Source organism: Chiloscyllium punctatum, chromosome 5, assembly GCF_047496795.1.
Source record: "Chiloscyllium punctatum isolate Juve2018m chromosome 5, sChiPun1.3, whole genome shotgun sequence".
NCBI classification, from domain to species: Eukaryota; Metazoa; Chordata; class Chondrichthyes; order Orectolobiformes; family Hemiscylliidae; genus Chiloscyllium; species Chiloscyllium punctatum.
In genome coordinates, this window is record NC_092743.1 from 38,328,606 (window position 1) to 38,352,163 (window position 23,558).

General features: G+C 41.6%; 1 protein-coding gene across 1 annotated transcript; it reads right to left on the reverse strand.

Annotated features, from left to right (window-relative positions):
• Positions 1-393: 393 nt before the first annotated feature.
• Positions 394-17,762, reverse strand: LOC140476994 (uncharacterized). The gene is made up of 4 exons (XM_072570060.1): positions 17,540-17,762; positions 11,720-11,922; positions 6,044-6,153; positions 394-4,502 (listed from the first exon to the last, which is right to left on the reverse strand). The coding sequence occupies exons 1-4, from the start codon at positions 17,575-17,577 to the stop codon at positions 3,447-3,449; spliced, it is 1,407 nt and encodes a 468-aa protein (XP_072426161.1). The 5' UTR covers positions 17,578-17,762; the 3' UTR covers positions 394-3,446.
• Positions 17,763-23,558: the final 5,796 nt, after the last annotated feature.

Below are 23,558 nucleotides of genomic sequence, written 5' to 3' on the forward strand. Positions count from 1 at the left end.
AGGAATAACTAATATTGAGATATTAGTGCATGCTACTACATGTAAATAGGCCACTCGCTGCTCACTAGTAAGAACCAATCACAGTCTAATACATGGTTGGAAAACTGGATTTTCTCAGCATGAGAAGCTCCTGACTGGCCATCTCACACCTTTTTTTTATAACTTTTGTACAGGGACTGGGTAGGCCTCCTATTTCTCTAAGCTACAGGCTATTGTCAAAATGATTGTGGCCCATTTTTGGAATGAGAGGTGTGTAAAGTTTAGCCAGACATTAAGTTGTCAGGGTGATTATATCTCATTCTAATGCAGAACCTATTGTGTTTTTTGTTGATGGGGGTCAAAAGTGAACTGGTAAATCAGAAACTTCAGAATTTATTTTGTACAATGTATTTATTGACTGGATATATGTACAACAGCTCCTACAACCCTTAAAACATACATCGTCTTGTAATAAGACCTTGGCTGACATTGGAACTTATTGCTACTTTCCCCAACTACCAAAATATTTGATCCTCCTGGAATCTAAATAGCTACTGATTTTCGTTAGGGAGTACGTTCAAAGCTAAGCATCTACAGCTTTTTGGAGTAGAGAATTTTCCTGATCACCTTCAGCCAGAGGTACATAGTTAATGATTCATCTTGTCCTCCTCTTGGTTTCCCTGCCAACAAAATGCCTATCTTCAGCCAGGTCTTTTAAATCTTTATGGCATCTAAAAATAGCTGAGGACACAGTTAAGGCTATCAGCCCTGTACAACTCGACATGCTGAGCACTTGTGCTCCAGAATTAGCCATGCTTCTTATCAGGATGTCCCAGCACACATACAACATTGTCCGCAGTGTCGGTTCCAATGCCTGGGTTTGTTGGATCCACAAAAAAATAGAAATTCATTCACCATTCCATCAGCTACAATTGAAACAGCAGCAGAGTAATTAAGCTGTCACTGACAGCTATCAATGGCACTTACTCAGCATGCTCAGTGGTGACCAAAGTGGGTTATATTGGGACCACTTCAACTCCAGATCTAATTATAGCCTTGGCCCAAACATGGGCTATAAAGGGGAGGCGAGAGTGATTGCTCTTGACATCAATTTGTACCATCCCAAGATGCACTGTAGCAGCTTGCAAAGCTTGACACCTCCCACTGATCACCCAGAAGGGGAAGGCAGCAAGTAAGTATGAACACCATCACATCACTAACTTACCCTCCACCCCACATCATTGTACTTTGCAAGTATTCACTGCTTCTTTGCTGGGTCAGAAATGTGGAACTCCTAACCAAACAGGGCTAAGGCAGTACCTTCAAGACATGGTCTGCAGAAATTCAATATGAAGCCATACTTTTCTCAGGGGCAATTTAGGACAGGTACTAAATGCAGGTTTTGGCAGCAATGCCTATCTTCTATGGATAAATTTCAAATTAAACTGAATGGATTCAGATACTAATTAAGAGTGAAACACATTGCTATGGGAGCAGAGTCACAAATTGTTTTTATGTTTTTTAAAATCAATCTGCTTGGACAAGGGTGGCACAGTGGTTAGCATTGCTGCCTCACAGCACTAGGATTCCAGGTTCGATTCCAACCTCTGGCAACTGACTGTGTGGAGTTTCCACATTATCCCTGTGTTTGCGTGGGTTTCCTCCAGGGTCCGGTTTTCGGCCACAGTCCAAAGATGTGCAGGCCGTGTTAAATCACCCATAATGCTAGGTGCATTAGTCAGAGGCAAATGGGTCTAGGTGGTGTGGACTTGTTGGGCTGTTCCCACACTGTAGGGAATCTAATCTAATGTTATGACACACAATCATGTTAGGAGTTGAGGGTGGCTTGAACCTGGATCTTCTGGCCTAAGACACCTGACTCATTTCTTCACAGCACCTTTCGGTAAGGCCAGATGGATCCGCTGGTTTCCGTCATTTCAGGTCTTCAGTGAATTAATTCTTAGTTAGGGTTTTTGATAACATGGCTGTGCCATGGTCAATCTATAAAAATCAAAGCCCAAAAATATTTATTTTTAAATATTTATACTTAAACTCTAAAGCTACTATAGTGAGACTTGAACTTGTGCTTTTTATACTATTTGTTAATTAACTTAACCATTGCATTTTATCCTGTAGCACCCCAATCGAGTCATTGCTGCAGGATAAAGGGCCATAGGAAACAAACCGATTAAAGGCAGCTGCAGGACAGATACTTTAAAGTAATTTTTCAACCAGGTTCATCAACCAGGATAGATGATTTGAGGCAAGTGAGTCTTTTTTTATTTCTTCATGGGAATTAGTTGAGTAAGGATTGGTCACTGAAAATAGCCCAAGCAAGCCACTCTGATCAGAGAGCAGTTAAGAGTCCAACACATTACTGTTGGTCTGGAGTCAGATTTATGGTATGGATGGCAGAATTCATTCTCTATAAAGGGACAATCAACCACGTTTCCGTGTTAATCATTAGACTAGCTTTTAATTCCAGGCATTTTAAGAAATTCATTCAAATTTCATTATTTGCTCTGGTGGGATTCAAACCCATATCCCCAGAGTATTAACCAGGGGCTCTGAATTACCAGCCCAGTTACATTACAACCACACCACTACCTCTTCAAACTGACTCAGGAGTTTTTAAAAGTGATAATTAAATATTGTAATGATTGGGAGTTGGGGAAAACATTGCCTTCAACATCCATTAGCCATTATTTTGAGGGTTCCACCCAATAGTACTGAGCCTGGTGCACTTTGTAGGGTCAGCAAAAGTAAACATTATTTTAGATAAACCTTGCATTTATATATCATGTTTGACAACGTCAGGAGAGCCAAAATATTTTACAACAATGAAGTACTTATAAAAGTGTAGACACTACTCTAATCTACAAATGAACACAGATCCCTCCCTTAAGAGAAAATATAAGGACGCATCAAATTTTCATTTTCTGCTTCTGCATCCCAAATTGAAGTTCCTTTGTTGAGGGGAAATGAAGCACCAAGAATAAACGTGTGGGATGGTAGAGATTTATTCCTGTGGGATGGTAGATATTTAATCTTGTGGGATGGTAGATATTTAATCCTGTTTTTCCTCTGTTGTTACCTCTATAAAAATGAGGTCCACAATTTGGAGTCAGCTTTTGACAGGCTGCTGGGGATTCTGAATTCTTTGGTCTTTGAGCCTTGAGATGTCCAATTGTTTTAATGAATCTTCTGCATCAATGTCACTTGGAGACTTTGTCTTTCTGCTCTCTGGTGAAGAATGTTGCTTTTGACAGGTATAACCTGGACTGGGTTTTCTTGAAAGGATCTTAGTTTGATCACTGGCTTGTGGCCTGAGTTTGATTGGTAGTTTTGATTGATGAGAGGTTGGCATTTGTGTCATCCAATGTATTTCCTTGCAAGTTAGAGAACATAAAGATTTGCTATTGATGTGTCCTTCTGACCTATTCAATTACCTCCTGTCATGGCCCAGTTTAGACCAAAGAACCATTCCCCAAAATATATTGCTTCATGTTATAACTCTCAGCTGATGGTCCCACCACAGTTACAGTGTGATCACTTATTTCCACCAGAACTTCCACTGAAATGAAACGAAGTCTCTTGCACCTATGCAGGATCTCCTCCTTGTCAGAATTCCTTGAAGTTAAATCTATATGACAGATCCTTAGCTGCTGTTGTATTTCCTGAATTTGTGTACAAATTGCTGACTTGGCTTCAGATAGATTTCTTTGGGAATTGTGTGCTGACCTTTTTGGGTATAAGGATATCTCACAGAGCTCATCAAAACAAACTGCTTTAATGTTTATGGAATACTTTGTTAGAAACCGTTGAAGGCAATTGCTGTTAAAAGCCTGCAGGTATTTGAAGGTCCATTTATCAACCATAAAGCTTATATGAAGAGCAAAAGAACTGTTTGAAGAATGAGATGAAAATGAATTCAGGCTACTAGCATCCATTTTAGAAATGGAATTGTTTTCCACAGCAGAAGTACTCATATACTTTGTTGCTTCTTGAGGGTCATGAATGCTCCTCTTGTTATATGAAGCAGTGCCTTCTTTATTATTGGAACTGGCAACTGGCAGAGAAGATGGAGAAGCAACCAAAGGCATTGGGGAATTATCGCTTTTATTAGAAGAAAATTCTGGTTCAGAGGATCTTGAGTGGACATTTGAGGCATATTGGCCGGTACTATAATCTTCTTCACTGGATGTTGATGAATCAGAGCCACTATCAGGGGAACTTGGTTGCCTGTATTTTCTGAAAGTTCCAGATTGTAAAAATTCCTCATTTCTTTCACACCTCTTTTTGTTGGCTGAGTGACTTTGGCTGGAGACTGCATGTTCTGGCTGAGGCAAAGTCAAGTTCCTAAGATCTGTCCGAAGTTTTACTAAAGAAGGGAAAGAACCTTTGATCTCCACAATGCAGCCTTGGGAGCGTATAACTTGAAAATCATGCCTGAAGATTAATTGAAGAGCCTTCCTTTCTGGAAAGCAGCTTGTGTCCAGTTTTGTTGTCACAAACAGCATCACCTATTAGGTTAAAAACAAATGTCTAATTAGCACTATATATACTTTAATTGCCTCCCTTTCTGCTATTTTGCCCTCAATTACACCTTGCAGGTGAAATGCCAGTTTGCCTGCACTCATCCAACTTAATATATTATAATTACCACCCACAGTGCAGTCTCTACTTTGGGGAGACAAAGCACAGGTTGGGTGAATATTCAGTGAACACTGATCCCAAATTTCCAGTTGTTGTCGTCTTTGGCCTCCCACAACGTTCCAGATACTCAACAGTAGACGTTTTGGACTGATGACCATAACATGTGAAAAGATACTCCTTTAAAACAAGGAACTATGGAAGGCGTTGCAGTTTTAAAAAAGATTCACCAGAACTCATTGTGAGTTATATCCATAATATGGCCTTATTCAAGCAGTGGGGGAGAATTCCAGATGGCTATGTGTGTGTTCAGGGTAGTTTTATCCAGTCAAAGACTTTTGATTGATATTTCAACCAGGACCAGTTATTTGTAATCAGAAATATTCAGCATAGTAACAAGTTTTTGACTTATTTTTGGGTGAGTGGCTACAGCTTTCTGTTTGGAGAATAAAGTAGAAGCATCTAGCCTGTGAAAGAAACATCTAGCCTAAATCTCTCTTTCTTTTGTGAGTGGAGAAGTGAAAGAAAATTCTCAGCACCTAGCTAGTCTCTCTCTCTCTCTCGGTGCAAAATCCTTTCTTGAGAAAGAAAACAGGATAAACCACTTTAAGAGAACCTGAAAGAATCAGTAAATGGAAGATTTAAAATCAATTTGTCTACAACCACACGTCCTTATCAAAGAATCAAAAGTGAATTAACAGAAAACAACTCATTAATGTCTAAAATCCAAATTGGTGCTAGAACAGTGCATCACTAATTTTTATGTTCCTTCCCACCCTCATAATATTTGTGTCTGGTTTGTTTCTGTGTGTCTGTTTGTACTTACAGAGGACTTTTTAAAAAGGGGGTAAGGTTTGAGTTATTTAATTGCAAGTTAGCAATTTATGGTTCTTTTTTGCTGTTAAACTGTTTGATGGTAATTAATAGGTGATTATCTTGAAAATGATAAAAACCTGATACGTGTATTCTTATAACCAGAACTAGACTATTAGATAAAATTGGGCAATTTGATAGTTTAATCAAATTTTCACATTCATAACAGCTCCAGAATAGTGGGGCTTGATCTCCTGCACATTACCTGAGTGACCCATGACACAATAGAAGCACTTTATCTTTGATTAGGCTTTTAACAGGTCTCAATACTCATTTTTACAATTTAGTTACTGACTGTTTTCTCATTGGCATAGATTCCATAGTAAACATTTACACCTCCACTGGACTCATCCCTGATAAATACTGATCCTATCGTCACTTGCCTTGCACTATCGTCCCTTGTTTGTAAATTATTCTTTACAATGCTGATAATAAGTGCCAGATGGAATGTGTACAAGCAATAGTGGGCTGCCCATCTGGTGACTTAAAATTATCCCCATTTTTCACAGGTTTTAAATTTCTCCCTCAAAACATATACCTGTTCATCATCAGCATCGCACGGTTCTTTTTCAACTTCCCGTACTTCCAGTTTGTATTTCTTATTGTCAAATGTAAATACATGTTCTCTTTTAAGGACGTTGTTTGCATCTGTAAGAAAGAAATCATTTTAAGAAACACAAAATTGCAGATTGGAGTGGATCCCATTATCTCCTAGATAGGCTAAGACCCAACTGTGTAACTGTTATAGCAGCTCTGCAGGCTACTTGCAGTAAGATTAGAATTTAAATATACTTATCTAAATATGGAGTCAAGAGGAGTAGGAGTGAGAATGTGATTTAGGCCATTCAAGCCCCTAACATTATCTCCGTCATTCAATAAGATCTGATTACTTAACATTCCTGCCTGTCCCCAGTAACCTTTCAACTTTTTGTGGGCGGCACGGTGGCACAGTGGTTAGCACTGCTGCCTCACAGCGCCAGAGATCCGGGTTCAATTCCCGCCTCAGGCGACTGACTGTGTGGAGTTTGCACGTTCTCCCCGTGTCTGCGTGGGTTTCCTCCAGGTGCTCCGGTTTCCTCCCACAGTCCAAAGATGTGCAGGTCAGGTGAATTGGCCATGCTAAATTGTCCGTAGTGTTAGGTGAGGGGTAAATGTAGGGATTTGGGTGGGTTGCGCTTCGGCGGGTCGGTGTGGACTTGTTGGGCCGAAGGGCCTGTTTCCACACTGTAATCTAATCTAATCTAAACTCACCTTGCTTATTCACCCACTTGTTATCAGGAATCTATCTAACTCTGCCTTAAAAATCAAGAGCATTAAAAATCAGAGGCATTATATTCCTGTTAGATTGAAGGGTATGGGTGGTAAGATTAAGGAACAATGCACAAATATTGAGATTCTAATCAAGAACAAAAGAGAATCTTATTTCAGATACAGATAACTTGGTTCAATTGAATTTCTTTATCAATATAAAGATTGTAGGAGCATGCTTAAGAAAGAAATCAGGAAGGCAATAGGGGATATGAGATAGCATATGAGAGAAGGTTAAGGATAATCCAAAAAGAGATTCTACAAATACATTAAGAGTAATCAGATAACTAGAGAAAGAGTAGAGCCTCTTAAAGATCAAGATGGTCTTGTTCGTGTTGAACCCCAGGAAATGGGAGAAAATCGAAATAAATATTTCACGTCAGCTTATATTTAGGGAAAGAAATGGTATTGAGAGAATGCAGAGAAATAAACTTTAATGTTTTAAGAACAGTTCACATTACAGAAGAGGAAGTTCAGGAGGTCTTAGAGAATTGAAAGGTGAATAAATCTCCTGGAATTAATCCAATGTATCCTAGAACATTATGGGAAGTAAGGGAGGAAATTACAAGACGAAATATTTGCATCATCTATAACTATGGATGAGGTACCTGATGACTGGAGGGTGGCTAATGTGGTACCTTTGTTTAAGAAAGGTTGTAAGGAGAAACTAGGGAACTATAGACCTGTGAGTCTGACTTCAGTTGTGGGTAAATTGTTGGAGGTGATTATAAAAGATAGAACTTATGGACATTTGGAGAGGCAAAAATTGACTAGGGATAGTCAGTACGGTTTTGTGCTAGGAAAATCATGTCTCACAAACTTGACTTTATTTTTTGAGGAAGGTACCAAAAAGATCGACGATGGCACAGCAGTAGACGTTATTTATTTGGATTTTAGTAAAGCTTTTGACTAGGTTCTGCATGGTAGACTAATTAGTAAAGTTAGGTCACATGAGGTTCAGGGTGAGCTTGCCAATTGGATACATAATTGACTTAACGGTAAGAGAGAGAGACAGAATAATGGTGGAGAGTTGCTTTTCGGCCTGGAGGACTGTGACCATTGGTGTCCCACAGGGATCTGTTCTGAGTGTTCTCTTGTTTGTCATTTTATTTAAATGATTTTGATGAGAACATAGAAGACACGGTTAGTAGGTTTGCAGACGACATCAAAATAGGTGGCATGTAGACAGTGAAGAAGGTTTTCTAAAATTACAAAGAATTCTTGATCAAAGTCTTTTCCCTGGGGTGGGGGAGTCCAGAACGAGAGGGCATAGGCTTAGGGTGAGAGGGGGAAAATATAAAAGAGATCTAAGGGGCAGCTTTTTCACGCAGGGGGTGGTATGTGTATGGAATGAGCTTCCAAAGGAAGTGGTGGAGGCTGATACAATTGCAACATTTAAAAGTCATTTGGATGGGTATATGAATAGGAAGGGTTTGAAGGGATATGGGACCAGGTGCTGGCAGGTGGGACTAGATTGGGTTGAGATATCTGGTCAGCATGGACAGGTTGGACTGAAGGGTCTATTTCCATGCTTTACATCTCTATGACTCTAAAAGGGTCAATAGCTGAAAAATGGCAGATGATGTTCAATCTGAATAAATGTGAGGTATTGCATTTTGGTACAACATACAAGGGTAATGTTGTTGAACAGAGGAACCTAGGAGTGCCAATAAATAATTATTTGAAGTTTGTGTCACATATAGACAGGGTGATTAAAAAGGCTTTTGGAACGTTTACCTTCATTGCTCAGTCCTTTGAGTACAGGAGTTGGAAGCCATGTTGAGGTTGTTCAGGACATTAGTGAGGCCTCTTCTGGTCACTCCGTTATAGGAATGATATTATTAAGCTGGAGAGGGTTCAAAAGAGAGATACCAGGATATGGCCGGGTTTAGAGGGCTTGAGTTATAAAGAAAGGCTAGCTACGCTGTGACCTTTTTCACTGGAGCTAGGAGGTTGGCAGGTGACCTGATAAAAGTTTATAAAATAATGAGATGCTCAGATAGAATTATAAAGAAAGGCTGGACAGCTGGGACTTTTTTCACTAGAGCATAGGAGGTTGACAGACGACCTGATGAGGTTTTTAAGTAATGAGAGTATAGATAGAATTAATGGTAGTTGTTTCTCCCTAGTATGAGGCATTTCAAGATGAAGGGGCGCATTTTTAAAAAAAGACACTAAGAAAACTTGTTTACACAGAGGGTAATTCGCTTGTGGAATGAACTTCTTGAGGAAGTAGTGGATGCGGAGACAATTACAACATTTAAAAGACATTTGGATGGATACATCAATAGGAAAGATTTGAAGAGATAGGGACCAGGAGCAGGCAGGTGGGACTAATTTTGTTTAGGATTATACTCGGCATGGACTGGTTGTACCGAAGGGTCTGTTTACGTGCTGTTTGACCTTATAACCTCACAACTCTGCTTTCACTCCCTATCAATCCTTATGATCCTTTGTGAGAAAAAATATTCTCCTTACCTCTACATTAAATGGCAAACTCTTTTCAAAAGTGTTACATTCAGTTTTAGATTGATCCACAAGTGTGAGTACCCTTTCCATGTCTACCCTGTCAAGATCCCTTAGGTTCCTTGATGTTTCAAACAACTCTACACGCAACATGAAACAAATGTTAAGGTTCTACAAAAAGAGGAAATTTGAAAACAAGGAACCACAGGTCAGTTAGTCTGCAGCCATTGATAAAGTTCTGAAATATATTATTCAGGAATGCACTTAGAAAATCATAGTATAATCAGGCTGTAGAGGTGCTGGTGTTGGACTGGGATGGACAAAGTTAAAAATCACACAACACCAGGTTATAGTCCAATAAGTTTATTTGAAAGCTTGTACTTTCAAATAAACCTGTTGGACAATATCCTAATGCTGTGTGATTTTTAATGTAGTATAATCAGACAGAATCAACACAGTTTTACGAAAGGGAAATAGTGTTTGACAAATTTATTACGTTTTTTGAGGATGTAGTTCGAAGTAGACAAACGGAACCAGCAGATATGGAAAAAGTGGAAAATACATGGAATACTTCCAAACATATTCAACAAAGTGCCACTTAGAATGTTGTTGTTGTTCAAGATAAAATCTGACACAACATATTAATACGAACAGAAGATCAGTTCTTGAACATGAAGCAGAAAATAGGGAAAAATGAGGTATTTTCACATTGGAAAGCTATAACTTGTGGAGTGCTCTAAGAATTAGTGCTGTAGCATCATCTATTCACAATCTGTATTAATAACTCGGATTAGCAGGCTGACAGTAATGTTTCTAAGTTTTCTAACAATAAAGAGCCTAGTGGGAATGTAACTTGTGAGATGGAATGGAAGCTGCAGGGAGATATAAACTGCTTCAGTCAATGGGCAACAAGACTGCTAGTGGAATATATTGCGGGGAAGTGTGAGGTTATTCACTTTAACAGTAAGAATAGAAAAACAGGATTTTTTTTTAAAAAGAGAGGTTACATTTATAACTGTTGACATTGGAAAGTTATTAGCAAATGCAGCAAGCAGTTAGGAAGCTAGTGTGATGGCCTTTGTTGCAACATGATTAGCTACATGAATAAGGAAGTATTCCTACAAATGTAGATGGCGAGATCACATTTGGAATACTGTCCAAGTTTTGGTTTCTATATATCAAGAAGGACATTTTTTTGGGGCAGCAGAGAAAAGATTTACTAGATTGTTCCCTTGAATGAAACAGTTCGCCCTGTGATAACAGATTGAAAAGATTGGGCTTATATTCTCTGGAGTTTGGAAGACCGGACAGAGATCTTATTGAAAATGTATAAGATTCTGAAGGGCCTCAACAAGATAGTTAATGTTTATTTCCCTTGGCCAAGACATTTTGAACACACTGACACAAATTCAGGATAAGAGGAAATATAAAGCTTGATGACTCAATTTTCCTTCATGCAATATATCACAAATCGGTCTGGGGAGGCTTTGTTGTACTTTCACAAAGGCAAATATATTCTTCCATTGGTAGTGAGTCCAAAGATGCGCACAGTAATTCAGACAAGGTTTCACCAAGGCCTGATAGTAAGACAATATGCTAATTTGAAGAATTATTACAGGATAGAGTGTGTAGGGCTCATCATGTTACCGCTGGCTTTCTGAGCATTTTGACTGAGTGCAAAACTCCTACCTTTTCTCTATAACCCTGCACATTGTTTCTATTTAAATGATCATTAAATGCTCTCTTCAATGTCCTAATGAAACTGGCTCCACATTGCTACCAGGCAGTGAATTCCAAACATGGACTACTCTCCTTGTGAGAAAGTTTTTTCTCACCTTGCAATTGCTTTTTTTGCAAAGCACTTAGAAACGGTGACCTCTGATTCTTGATCTTTTTACATGCAGGAATAGTTTCTTTCAATTTAGAGGTCCCTCTGTCCCAACCCCATATGATGTTGTAAACATTGATCAAATCTCCTACCCAAGCAAGAGAATCCAATTTCTCCAACCTATCCTCATAACTGAGGTGTCCCATCCCTGGGATCATTCTCATAAACCTCTCCTGCACTCTTTCCAATGAATTCACATCCTTCCTAAAGTGTGGCACAAGAACTGTCAACAATATTCCAGCTGAGATCCTATAGAGATCCAGCATTACCTCCCTGCTCTTATACTGTAAGCTCTATTCATTTTTAAAAACAATAAAGCTTAAAATGCAATTTTCCTTGCGAACTATCTGTACGGTTACTTTTTGAGTCTTACGTGCAAGAACATTCATATCCTTCTGAACACTGGGGCTGATGAACGCCTTGACCAGTGTCTGTAAAAGGTCAACTGCCTTTCTCCTGCTCTGTAGCATGTCCTCCCCAATTCAGGCCTCTGCACCAGCCCAAAATCCCCAATATCACCACCCCACTGCAGCAATCACCGAGCTCAATTACCTTCCTCCTTCTCAAAAATGACATAAGCGCAGCCTTTAACACCGGTTGAATATTCCACGTCCAATACTTCACCCCCTCCATTGCTCGACTTCTGGAAATAAATGGTCAGTTTATCCAGCAGACGTTGCACAGAAACATTTTCAGGAACATTCAGGACTTGAATTTTCTTTGGGTGTTGCGGCATTGTTTCGGGGTTCCCGAGCCTGTGGAAACAAATCTTTATATGAACTGAAATTTATTTTGACTTCCTGTATGTCATTCCAAATGATACCTAAGTAAAGGAGGAGTGATTGAATGTAACTAGCTGTTTCAGTATGGAATGTAGAGTCCCAAAGGATAATGGAAATAGTAAGATTGACTTAAGGCAGTGACTGTGCAGGTTCACTGCTGTGTCAGTTAGCAGTGTGGGTTTCTTTCTCTTTCTCTCTCCTGCACAGGCCATGTGCTACCTTTGTCAGTTCCTCTCCCTTTTCAAAGTGCCGTTGTGAAAGGTCATCAACCTGAAACATTAACTCTTCTTCTCTCTTTTTATAGATGCTGCTTGACCTAAAAATTTCCAGCATTTTCTGTTTACATTTCAGATTTCCAGCACCTACAGTAATTTTATTTTTCCATAGACATCCAACGTAAATCACTTCTGTCACGTTATATTTACAAGCTCTGGCCACTAGATGTCACTGCACCATTCTCCAAATGCTTGCTTTTATTCAATGTTTTCTTTTTCAATTACAACGTTTGGCTGAAACTTATTCAGCTTGTCATTAAATATTTCCAGTAACATTTTCATTCCACTGGCAACTTCTAAAAACTTCAGACTTGATTTGCTGTAGCTGAAGAGCATGTGCGTGTGAATGTTCACAATTTCCTTAAATGTACAAGTATTATTTAAGCCAGCTGACTAATCAACAGCCTCATTCACAGTCTCCACCAAAATCTGTGCATTTGCTTTCCAAAGTTCTATGAGGTGACAAATTCCAAAAGCTTCATTCATGTGAAATTCATTGAAAGTTTTCTACTCCTCCAAACACCACACTGACTGCAGGTGAGAGGCACATGTCGCAATTCCTCCTTTCACAAGTCAGGGGAATCGTATATCATCTAGGACTGGGAAAACAAGTACTGCAGGCTCACCACTGATGACCGATATTTAGTCATAGGGATAGGATATTGTGGAACCTCTTCCTCTAGTGAGTTGGTATGGGTAACGAATGAAAGAAGTGAAAATTGCAAGGCACATGTCAACATCCTTGGAGTTAGCATTGACTAGAAGCTGAATTGGGCATGTCATAACAAGACCATGGCCACAATGGCAGGTCACAAACTAGGAATTCTGTGGTGAGTAACTCACTCCTGTCTCTCCAGTGTCTGTCCACCATCTGTAGGTGATTGTGGAGCTGGAAAAGCAGAGCAGGTCAGGCAGCATCTGAGGAGCAGGAGAATCGATGTTTCTGGCATAAACCATTCATTCGGAATGAGGCTTGTGGGCCAGGGGGCTGAGAGATAAATGGGAGGGAGGGTGAGGTTGGGGGGGAAGATAGCTGAGAATGCGATAGGAGGATGAAGGTGGGGAAAAAAGTGATAGGTTGGAGATGATAGATGGGAAAGGTGATGGACAGGTCAGGAGGGTGGTGCTGAGTTGGAAGCTTGGGTCTGGAATAATGTGGGGGGATGGGAAATGAGGAAACTGGTGAAATCCACATTTATCCTGTGTGGTTGCAGGGTCCCAAGGTGGAATATCTCGTGTTCTTCCTCCAGGCTTCGGATGGTTAGAGTTTGGCGATGGAGGGGGCCTAGGACCTGCATGTCCTTGGCAGAGTGGGAGGGGCAGTTGAAGTGTTCAGCCACAGGACGATGAGGTTGGTTAGAGCTACTGTCCCAGAGATCTGAAACAATCTGCAAGTTGATGTCCTGTCTCCCTCTGCCCGCCATCTACAAGGAACGTGATGGTTTGCCTGGATGGATGAATTCCATCAATATTCAAGGACCATTCAGCATAAAATTAGCCCGTTTGATTTGTACCTCATCCACCACCTTCATCCATCCTGTTGTACAGTGGTACCACTGTGTGCCACCTCCAAGATGCACTGCAGGAACTCACCAAAGTTCCAGCATCAGCATCTACCACAGAGTAGGACAAAGGCAGCAGCTACATGGGAATACCTCCACCTCCAAGCTATACAACATCCTGATAGGGAAATATATCACTGTTCTTTCATGGTCACTGGTCAAAGTCCTGAAAAATTCCAAAGCTCCTTCCCCTAAAACCACTGTGGGTGCTTCTACACCATAAGGACTGCAGCAGTTCAAGAAGGCAGCTCACCACCACCTTCACCAGGCATGAGAAATAAATGCTGGTCCAGCCAGTGCCACCCACATCCTGGGAGTGAAGAAAAGAAAGTGTGCTGAAAGACTGAAGAATACTTAGCAGTGGATTTTCTTTTTCTTTCTCCTTCTACCTGGAAGTGTTATGATGTGCCCTCCACAAAGTCACTGGGACTTTACTTTTTTTAAACTGGTAATGACCATCAGTCAAACACCTTGTAGTCAATTGAATATTTATAAGTAAAACCCATTGTGGGCATTGCCAACCATCAAAGGGAAAGGGGTCCGTAGGGAGAGCAGGAAGGGACTAAATCAAAATGGAGTTGGAGGGGGAAATAAAGCACTGATTCCCCAAAGCCTGTTCTACACGTACAAGGCACAAGTCAGGTATGTGATGGAATACTCCCCAATTTCCTGGATGAGTGCAGTTCCAACAACACTCAAGGAGCTTGACACCAGAACAAGGCAGCCCGCTTGATTGGCACCACATCCACAAACATCATGGGAGCAGATACATGGGAACACCATCACCTGCAGGTTTCTCTCCTGACTTGGCAACATATTCCTTCACTGTCGCTGGATCAATATCCTGGAAGTCCTTCCCTAATGGCATTGTGGGCCCACCGATATCATGTGGACTGCAGTGGTTCAAGAAGGCAACTCAATACCACCTTCTCAAGGGCATACTAGGGACAAGCAATAAAGGCTGACCCAGCCAGTGACACCCACATCCATGAATGAATAAAATGAAACATTTGTGCAGAGGGCTTGCATCCAAATTGTTGATGAAAGTCAGTTCTGAATAGGCAATCTGTACTGCAAAGGATATGGAGTGAGTGTAAGCCACGTGACACCATATGCTTACAGCAAATGTTATCAACCTGAAACTTGCTGTAGATGAATTCGATGGAAGCAGGCACAATCATTGGTTTCAAAAAGAAATTGGATGTGCATTTCAAGACGTAGAGCTACAGAGGCGGAACAGGAAATGCAATCGACTGGGCTGCTCTACAGAGAGACAGCACAGATGTGATTGGCAAATGGCCTCCTACTATACCCTAATAAAACCATAAGAAGTAGGAGCAAAAGTAGGCCATTCAGCCCATCGAGTCTGTTCTGACATTCAATGAGATCACTGCTGATTTGATAATGCTCAATTTCACTTTCCTGCATTTTATTTATAAACCTTGATTCTCTTACTGATTATGAATGTCTACCTCAGTCTTCAATATACGTAATGACCCAGCCTCAACTGCCCTCTGTGGTAATGAATTCCGCAGATTCACTACCCTCAGAGAAGAAATTCCTGCTTATCTTGGTATGAAATGCGTGACCCCAATATTCTGGGATTATGTCCCTCTTGTCCAAGGCTCTCCCAAAAGGGAAGGACCATCCGAGGAGCAGGAGAATTGACGTTTCAGGCAAGAGCCTTTCATCAGGAATGAGGCTTGTCAGCTGAGGGGGTGGAGAGATAAATGGGAGAGGGGGTGGGGCTGGGGAAAAGGTAGCTGAGAGTATGATTCTAGATGGAGGTGGGGATAATAGTGATAGGTCAGAGAAGAGGGTGGAGTGGATAGGTGGGAAGGAAGATTGACAGGTCATGAGGGCAGTGCCGAGTTGGAAGGTTGGAACTGGAAATAAAGGCGGGGGAATGAGGAAACTGGTGAAGTCCACATTCGTGCCATGGGGTTGAAAAGTCCTGAGGTGGAAGATTCTTCCTCCAGGCGTTGGGTGGTAAAGGTTTGGCGATGGAGGAGGCCCAGGACCTGCATGTCCTTGGTGGAGTGGCAGGGGAATTGAAGTGTTTGGCCACAGGGCAACGGGGTTGGTTTGTGCGGGTGTCCTGGAGATGTTCTCTGAAGTGCTCTGCTAGAAGGCATCCTGTCTCCCCAATGTAGAGGGGGCCGCACCAGGAGCAACGATAAATGACATGTGTGGAAATGCAGGTGAAAGTTTGATGGTTGTGAAATGTTCCTTTGGGGCCTTGGTCAGAGGTGAGGAGGGAGGTGTGGGCGCAGGTTTTGCAATTCCTGTGGTGTCAGGGGAAGGTGTTGGGAGGGGTGGGTGGGTGCTGGGGGGTATGGACCTGACAAGAGAGTGATGTAAACGGTCTTTACAGAAAGCAGATAGAGATGGGAATGGAAATATATCTCTGGTGGTGGGGTCTGTTTTTAGGTGGCGGAAATGGTGGAGATTGGTGTGATGTATACAGAGGTTGGTGGGGTGGAAGGTGAGGACTGGGGGGTGTTCTGTCCTTGTTGCGGTCGGAGGGGTGGGGTTTGAAAGTGAAGGTGCGGGAAGTGGATGAGATGCACTGGAGGGCATCATCAACCACATGGGGGTAAATTATGGATTTTGAAGAAGGAAGCCATTTGGTGTGTTCTGTGGTGGAACTGGTCCTCCTGGGAGATGTAGCAGAGGCAGAGGAATTGGAAATAAGGGACAGCGTTTTTTTTCTGTGGTGGAACAGGGCACAGGAATTGGCACCCCCTCAGCTCACAGGCCTATTTTGATGACGGGCTCTTGCCTAACCCCTTGTTGATTCTCCTGCTCTTCGGATACTGCCTGACCTGCTGTGCTTTTCCAGCGTCACACTCCAGACTCTGATCTCCAGCACCTGCAGGCCTCACTTTCTCCCAAAAGGGGAAATAATCTTTCCACATCCCCTGTGGAAAGTCCCTAAGAATAGGAATCTTTTACGTTTCAATAAGGTAACCTCTCATTCTTTTAAATTCCAACAAGAATGGGCCCAACCCTCTCAACCTCTCCTCATAATGCAGTCTCTCCGCATCCAAGCGAATTTTCTCTGGGCTGCCTCCAATGCCTGTATATCTTTCCCTAGATAAGGGGCCCAAAGCTGTTTACATATTCCTGAACGGGTCTAACTCTCTATTGTCCCACTCATTTGGTCACATTGTCCCCTCCCCCGCTCCTAATTTTGTGTTGCTGACATCTCCACATCCTTTTTGAAAGTGATTATTGATTCTGTTTCCCCTAAGCCACTTGCAGGAAGTGTGCTCCAGATTTAAAACTAAAGTTCTACTTCGCTCCTCCTCAATTGTCTACTCAATTGTCTAACAAATATTTTTCATTGACTTTGCGCGGTGCAAAATCGAGACTTGTATCTGCCGTGCTGGTAAACTCGGTCTTGTCACCTTCAGTTCCACCTCCCCCAATCCCAGGAGAGGAATGCATAAAACCCTTGAGATTCTGGATGATCCACTGACAGAATGACTCCGGGAGCGCCCTAATCCCCTCAAAAACTGAACATTTGCTTCATGTCTGCTTTGGACTGACCGACTCAAGAAGCTTGACCCTCGTTTGGTTTTCCTGCTCGACTCAGTTTCTTAATAATGAGTAGAAACTGAAAATACTGGGAAGACTCGAAATATTTAACAGCGTGCGCAGTTTCCTTGTTCAGAAACAGTGTCCGTTACAGTGACAGCTCCGGAGGAACAGGGGATTTCCAATAGACATCCCCCCACCTCTACCTCTTACCTCTCCAGGGCAGTGGGCTTCACTTGATGTCGTTTCATGCTAAAATCTCCCTGAATTGGTGAGCGAGCGCTGCCTTTCTGAACTGCGTCTCCAGCCGGGGAAAATGAAAGTGAAATCAAGTTGAGGAAAATATTTCAGCTGACTGCTCTCTCCAGTAGCCCCCTGCTTTTTAGATCCACCTCCCCTCTCAGCTGCCTCTGTTAGTGTCGGATTTGTCCCAGTCACTAAAAATATCCCAGCACAGACGGAATTTTTTTGAGGGAAGTGTCAGCAAATGGTTTCTCTGTCCTTTGACCTCCACGTTCCCTCCCCCAAATCCGAGTCGTTTCTCAACCCCATCAGCAGCACAGCACGAAAGAGACGGTTCGGCCCGTCTTCCCTGTGGTAGCTGAATGATCAAGCTTTTCTATTATCAAATGTTCTTTATCCATGATGTTGTATCTAATTTTCCTTTGAAGTATTTGTCCGATTTGAAAGTTGCTACTGAATCTGCTTCTACTCCTCTTACAGGTAGTTCATTCCCTGCTTGTCACCACATGCTCTTTAAACTATCACCTTAAATTTGTGTCTTCTGATCATTAGTCACTGGAATCCGTTTCTTCCTACGCATTCTTGATGTTTTTAATCTATCAAGGAACAGATCAAATGGGACTTGAACTTGGACCTTGTGGGAGAAGTAGGGACTATTTTGCAAGAAGCCCTTACCTCAGTCGCTCTTTCAAAACTATTCCTGCGACCGAATGCTTGCATTAACTCTTTCCTTGACCTTCCATAGTGATTGAAACCGGGGCCAGATGGATCTCATTGACTATGGGACCCTTGACTGGGAGGTTGTTAACCTGGGTCAATCAGGGAGTCCTAGCTGACATATATAAAGGGGAAAGTGAGGACTGCAGATGCTGGAGATCAGAGCTGAAAAATGTGTTGCTGGAAAAGTGTAGTAGGTCAGGCAGCATCCAAGGAGCAGGAGAATCGACTTTTCGGGCATAAGCCCTTCTTCAGGAATTCTCCAGGATTCCTGAAGAAGGGCTTATGCCCGAAACGTTGATTCTCCTGCTCCTTGGATGCTGCCTGACCTGCAGCGCTTTTCATATATAAAGGGGAGTCAACATGGGGCTGGGAAAAAATAAACACTACCACAGTTAGGCAGTAGTGTGGGGGTAAATTAAAAAAACACAGGAGTGTCAGATATCCCGGAAAGAAACACCATGGGGAGTGGAGTGCATTATTTCCCCCCGAGCATAAGAGGTACAGTTAGTAAGTTTGCAGATGACACCAAAATTGGAGGTGTAGTGGACAGCGAAGAAGGTTACCTCAGATTACAGCAGGATCTTGACCAGATGGGCCAATGGGCTGAGAAGTGGCAGATGGAGTTTAATTCAGATAAATGCGAGGTGCTTCATTTTGGGAAAGCAAATCTAAGCAGGAATTATACATTTAATGGTAAGGTCATAGGGAGTGTTGCTGAACAAAGAGACCTTGGAGTGCAGGTTCATAGCTCCTTGAAAGTGGAGTCGCAGGTAGATAGGATAGTGAAGAAGGCGTTTGGTATGCTTTCCTTTATTGGTCAGAGTATTGAGTACAGGAGTTGAGAGGTCATGTTGCGGCTGTACAGGACTTTGGTTAGGCCACTGTTGGAATATTGCATGCAATTCTGGTCTCCTTCCTATCGGAAAGATGTTGTGAAACTCGAAAGGGTTCAGAAAAGATTCTCAAGGATGTTGCCAGGGTTGCAGGATTTGAGCTATAGGGAAAGGCTGAACAGGTTGGGGCTGTTTTCCCTGGAGTGTCAGAGGCTGAGGGGTGACCTTATAGAGGTTTACAAAATTGAGGTTTCATGGATAGGATAAACACGCAAAGTCTTTTCCCTGAGGTGGGGGAGTCCAGAACTAGAGGGCATAGGTTTAGGGTGAGAGGGGAAAGATATAAAAGAGACCTAAGGGTCAACTTTTTCACGCAAAGGGTGGTACGTGTATGGAATGAGCTGCCAGAGGATGTGATGGAGGCTGGTACGATTGTAACATTTAAGAGGCATTTGGATGGGTATATGAATAGGAAGGGTTTGGAGGGATATGGGCCGGGTGCTGGCAGGTGGGACTAGATTGGGTTGGGATATCCGGTCGGCATGGACAGGTTGGACTGAAGGGTCTGTTTTTATGCTGTACATCTCTATGACTCTATAACTCTATTTTGATTTAATCCCTGCCCTGCCCTTCACTGTTTGATCACACAGCATTGCCCTTTGATGTGAAGGGCACTGCGTGTCACTGGCCACTCGGGTGTTTCCTTTCTTCCTGGTGGTGGAAACTGAATAAAGGTTCATGCATCTGATGTCTTTCACTGTGTCTCACACCGGCACACACACAACATGGGTGCTGTGGGAAAAAAATAATAAGCAAAAAAAAAAGGGGAGTTGGGAGATTGGAGTTTTGTCCTCATTTCCCTGCGAACTGGTTGAACAGTAGGGTTTGGGGCCTGGTTTTGCTGCTCTCTCTCCCTTGTAAAATTGCTGTCTCTTGTTAACTGTTTTTTGTAAACTGTTTTGTAATTGTTTAATAAAATATAAAAAAGGGGAGTTGGAAAAATAAGCACTGCTACAATTAGGCGATAGTGTGGGAAAAAAAAACAGGAGTGTCAGAGGTTCTGTTCACTTTGAAAAAAAGATGAGTGATAATAAACAGGAATGTAATTGGTTCTAGAAGAAAAAAAATAAAGGGGAGTTGGCACCGCAGTTAGCCGGTAGTGTGGGGGTAATAAAAAAAATTTTTTAAAAAGGAGTTGGAATTTGAGGTTTTTCCTCATTTCCCTAAAAACCGGTTGAATGTCAGGGTTTGGGGCTTGGCTTTGCCATTCCCCTCCTTTGTGAAATTGCTGTTTCTTTGTAAACAGTTGTTAATGTTAATTGTTTTGTAAACTGTGAACTATTTAATAAAATTTTAAAAAGGGGAGTTTTTTTTAAAAAGTAAAGGGGAGATGTCACACCTGCACACACACAACTTGGGTGCTGAGGAAAAATAAGCACTACCGCAGTTAGGCAGCAGTGTGCGGGTTAAAGCAATTTTTAAAAATCACTGGTAGTCTCAGAGGTTCTATTCACTCTGAAGAAAAAAATATATAAACAGGAGATCAACATGGATGCTGGGGAAAATATAAGAACTAAAGAATAAAAAAACAGGAGATTGGCAGAGGAGTGGATTGGTGTAGTTCAGTTGCGAAACAGTGTAATGTCAACAGTGTGGGTTCAATTCCTATCACTATCTGAGGTTACTATGAAGGGGTCTCCTTCTCAACCTCTCCCCTAGCCTAAGGTGTGATGGCCCTCAGGTTAAGTCACCACTAGGCTATCTCTCTCTAATGAGAGAGCAGCCCTATAGTCAGGTAACTTGACTCCGCTCCAATAACAGCCGTCCTTGTTTTGGCTATAGGAGATCGTGGCATTGTCACTGGGTCAATAGAACAAGGACCTGTGGGAATGCGTGTTCAAATCATACTTTGGCAGGTGATAAAATTTGAATCAGGTAAATGGATGGAATTAGACAGTGATCATTGTTGGAATAAACTATATAAACTGGAGATTCAGAGAGACTCCTCCTTCTAGGGACTGGCTCTGAACTGGCTGATCAGAGCCCATATACTGTATACATGTAAATAAAGCATGGCTTGGGGATGGGGTACCAGCCTCTGTGCAGTTTTATTTCACCTTCACTGCTCCAAATAATTGAAGTTTGTCATTCTTGATAGCCTCTTCAAGATTTTCTTCTGCAAATAAGAATGTTGGAGGCTGAAGACAGACCAAGGCCATTCTAGTCATATGGCATAGTGTTAACGGAGTTGTTTGTAATAATAGCAATCAATCTCTCTGAAGTAACTGAGGAGGAACACAAATATGATGTGAGGAAAAGCCCCAGAGATTTATGAACCAGAGTGTTCAATGCTGCCAGTTCCTCCTAAGCACATTACACTTACTACATCAAGTCTCACATTTCTCATGTACTGAAACTTACAATGTCCAATAGTTAAACTTTTCCAAGCACAAGTGAAGGTTACTATGGCTGATAATTACTTCTCTTTTTCCTTTTTCAGTCCATGATAGTCAGCAGCAATATCCTTGCCCATGTTTGACCATGAGATTTCATTGTATCCAGGATCTATGTAGAGGATTCCTTCCCAACTATATACCACTGTGCCAGCACCTCTGTTGTATCTGTTCTGTCAGAGATGGGAAAGGTGATGATAATGGTGGTGTCTGGGCCATTGTCTGTAAGGTATGAGCCCATAAGAATGATTAAATCACTCTATTGCTTGACTAATCTGTCTGACAGCTCTCCCAGATTTGGCACCCAGATGTTACTCAGGAGGACTGTACAGTGTTAACAGCTGAATTTGCTAATGTTATTTCTAGTGCTGAGGTGAGTTCCAGGTGATCAGTCCAGTTTTAGATATTTTTTAGATTTTCTAGTGGCAGACACAGCTGAATTTGTAACAAGGTCACTTCAGAGAAACTTTGCAGCCAATCACATTGCAGTCAGGCTGGGGTCATACATAGGCCAGACTAGGTACGAATGGCAGTTTATCCTTCCCTAAGTGATATTTGTGAGACAGATGGGTTTTTATCAACAATCAATCATGGTTTCATGGGCAATATTACAATATTAGTCCTTTCATTCCAGACATTTATTGAACTTCCACCATCTGTCACAACCGGAATCAAATCAGGGTCTCGAAAACATTAGCTGGGTTTGCTGGAATAACTAGACTAGCAATACTACAACTGTAGCATCACCTCCCCCACCCCATCCATCAATGTTTGGTAGTTTAGTGTAATGATGACCTAGTCTATGCCTAACCATGCTATAACATCAGGTAGTGTTTGCTGGAGCAGTCTAGTGATCTTAGTCCATCTCTATCTATGCTATAACATATCAGAGTGCTTGAAGCTGTGGTATACACTCAACGTAGGAAAGTGATCCCAACAAAGTTGTTGAGCAATGGAATAAAGTGATATAAACAGACTCAAGTCACAAACATAATAAATGACCTAGGGCTATAGTACCAGAAGTTTTAATACCTCAATTAATGTTAAATTAATTATCAGTGTCATTTGTATCTGAGCTATACATTTTCTTAATTGAAGAAAACCAGATAAAAGCTTGAGACTCTGTATGAGAAATTAGAAAGAATCGAACAGGATTTGATGAATCATAAAATAGCAGTTTGTCAATATCCAGTTTGGTTGCGAGGTGTTTCCCAGTCTCTTCTGTTGATTCTCAGTGTGCATGCTGGTATTCCTTTAAAACTTTGTTATTCTTAGAGGTCACTCATCCTCCTGGATCATCTTGTGAGTTTGACAGTCCTCTGACAGCAGTAACTGTTCTCAGTATTTTCATGCCTGTATAGTGTTGGTTGAGCAGTGTTTAGCTACACCTATGGTGCTGTGTGTAACGGACGTATCTGGAGCTGTAGTCATTCTGATGGCTGATACAGTTTGCAAATCGCCGGTCACATTCACACAGCAGATACTTGCACTTACTGCCTAGGCCTCCTGTGGCTAAGAAAACAAAGGGTTAAGTTGGTGAATGAATACAATTTCAGCCATTTAAGTATGAGTAGGAGACATCACATGACCAGTCAATTATTGTCCAACAACTTTAAGAAATGTATTTCAATATGAAAGATAAGCCAGCCCGACATGGGAAAAGCCTATTCAACCTATTAGGTCCATTCTTCCTCTGGTCCATATAGAATCTCCCATTTTAGCATTTGCCTCTAGCCTTTTGATCTCATCTCTTAAAACCCTCATATTGTACATCCACAGACTTGGCCGCCAGTTTAATCTCTGTATTGCTAGGCCGAAAGTACCTAACAGGTTCTGGAAGGTCTGATCAAAATGAATATAAGTAGACACATGCACTTCAATATGAAGCAAATATGTTAGTTTAATCTACTTAATATCTATCAGAGACATATGCAAACAAATGGTTGAATCCTTAGCTTAAACTACATAATGGACATATATTTG

What these genes read in the sequence shown, in the direction of transcription:
- LOC140476994 (XM_072570060.1), bottom strand. Translation starts at nt 17,577, where the DNA reads ATGAAACGACATCAAGTGAAGCCCACTGCCCTGGAGAG. An exon ending in AAGCCCACTGCCCTGGAGAG is followed by an intron (nt 11,923 to 17,539) that starts GTAAGAGGTAGA and finishes TTGTTTCCACAG; the next exon opens with GCTCGGGAACCCCGAAACAA. An exon ending in GCGATGCTGATGATGAACAG is followed by an intron (nt 4,503 to 6,043) that starts GTATATGTTTTG and finishes TTAACCTAATAG; the next exon opens with GTGATGCTGTTTGTGACAAC.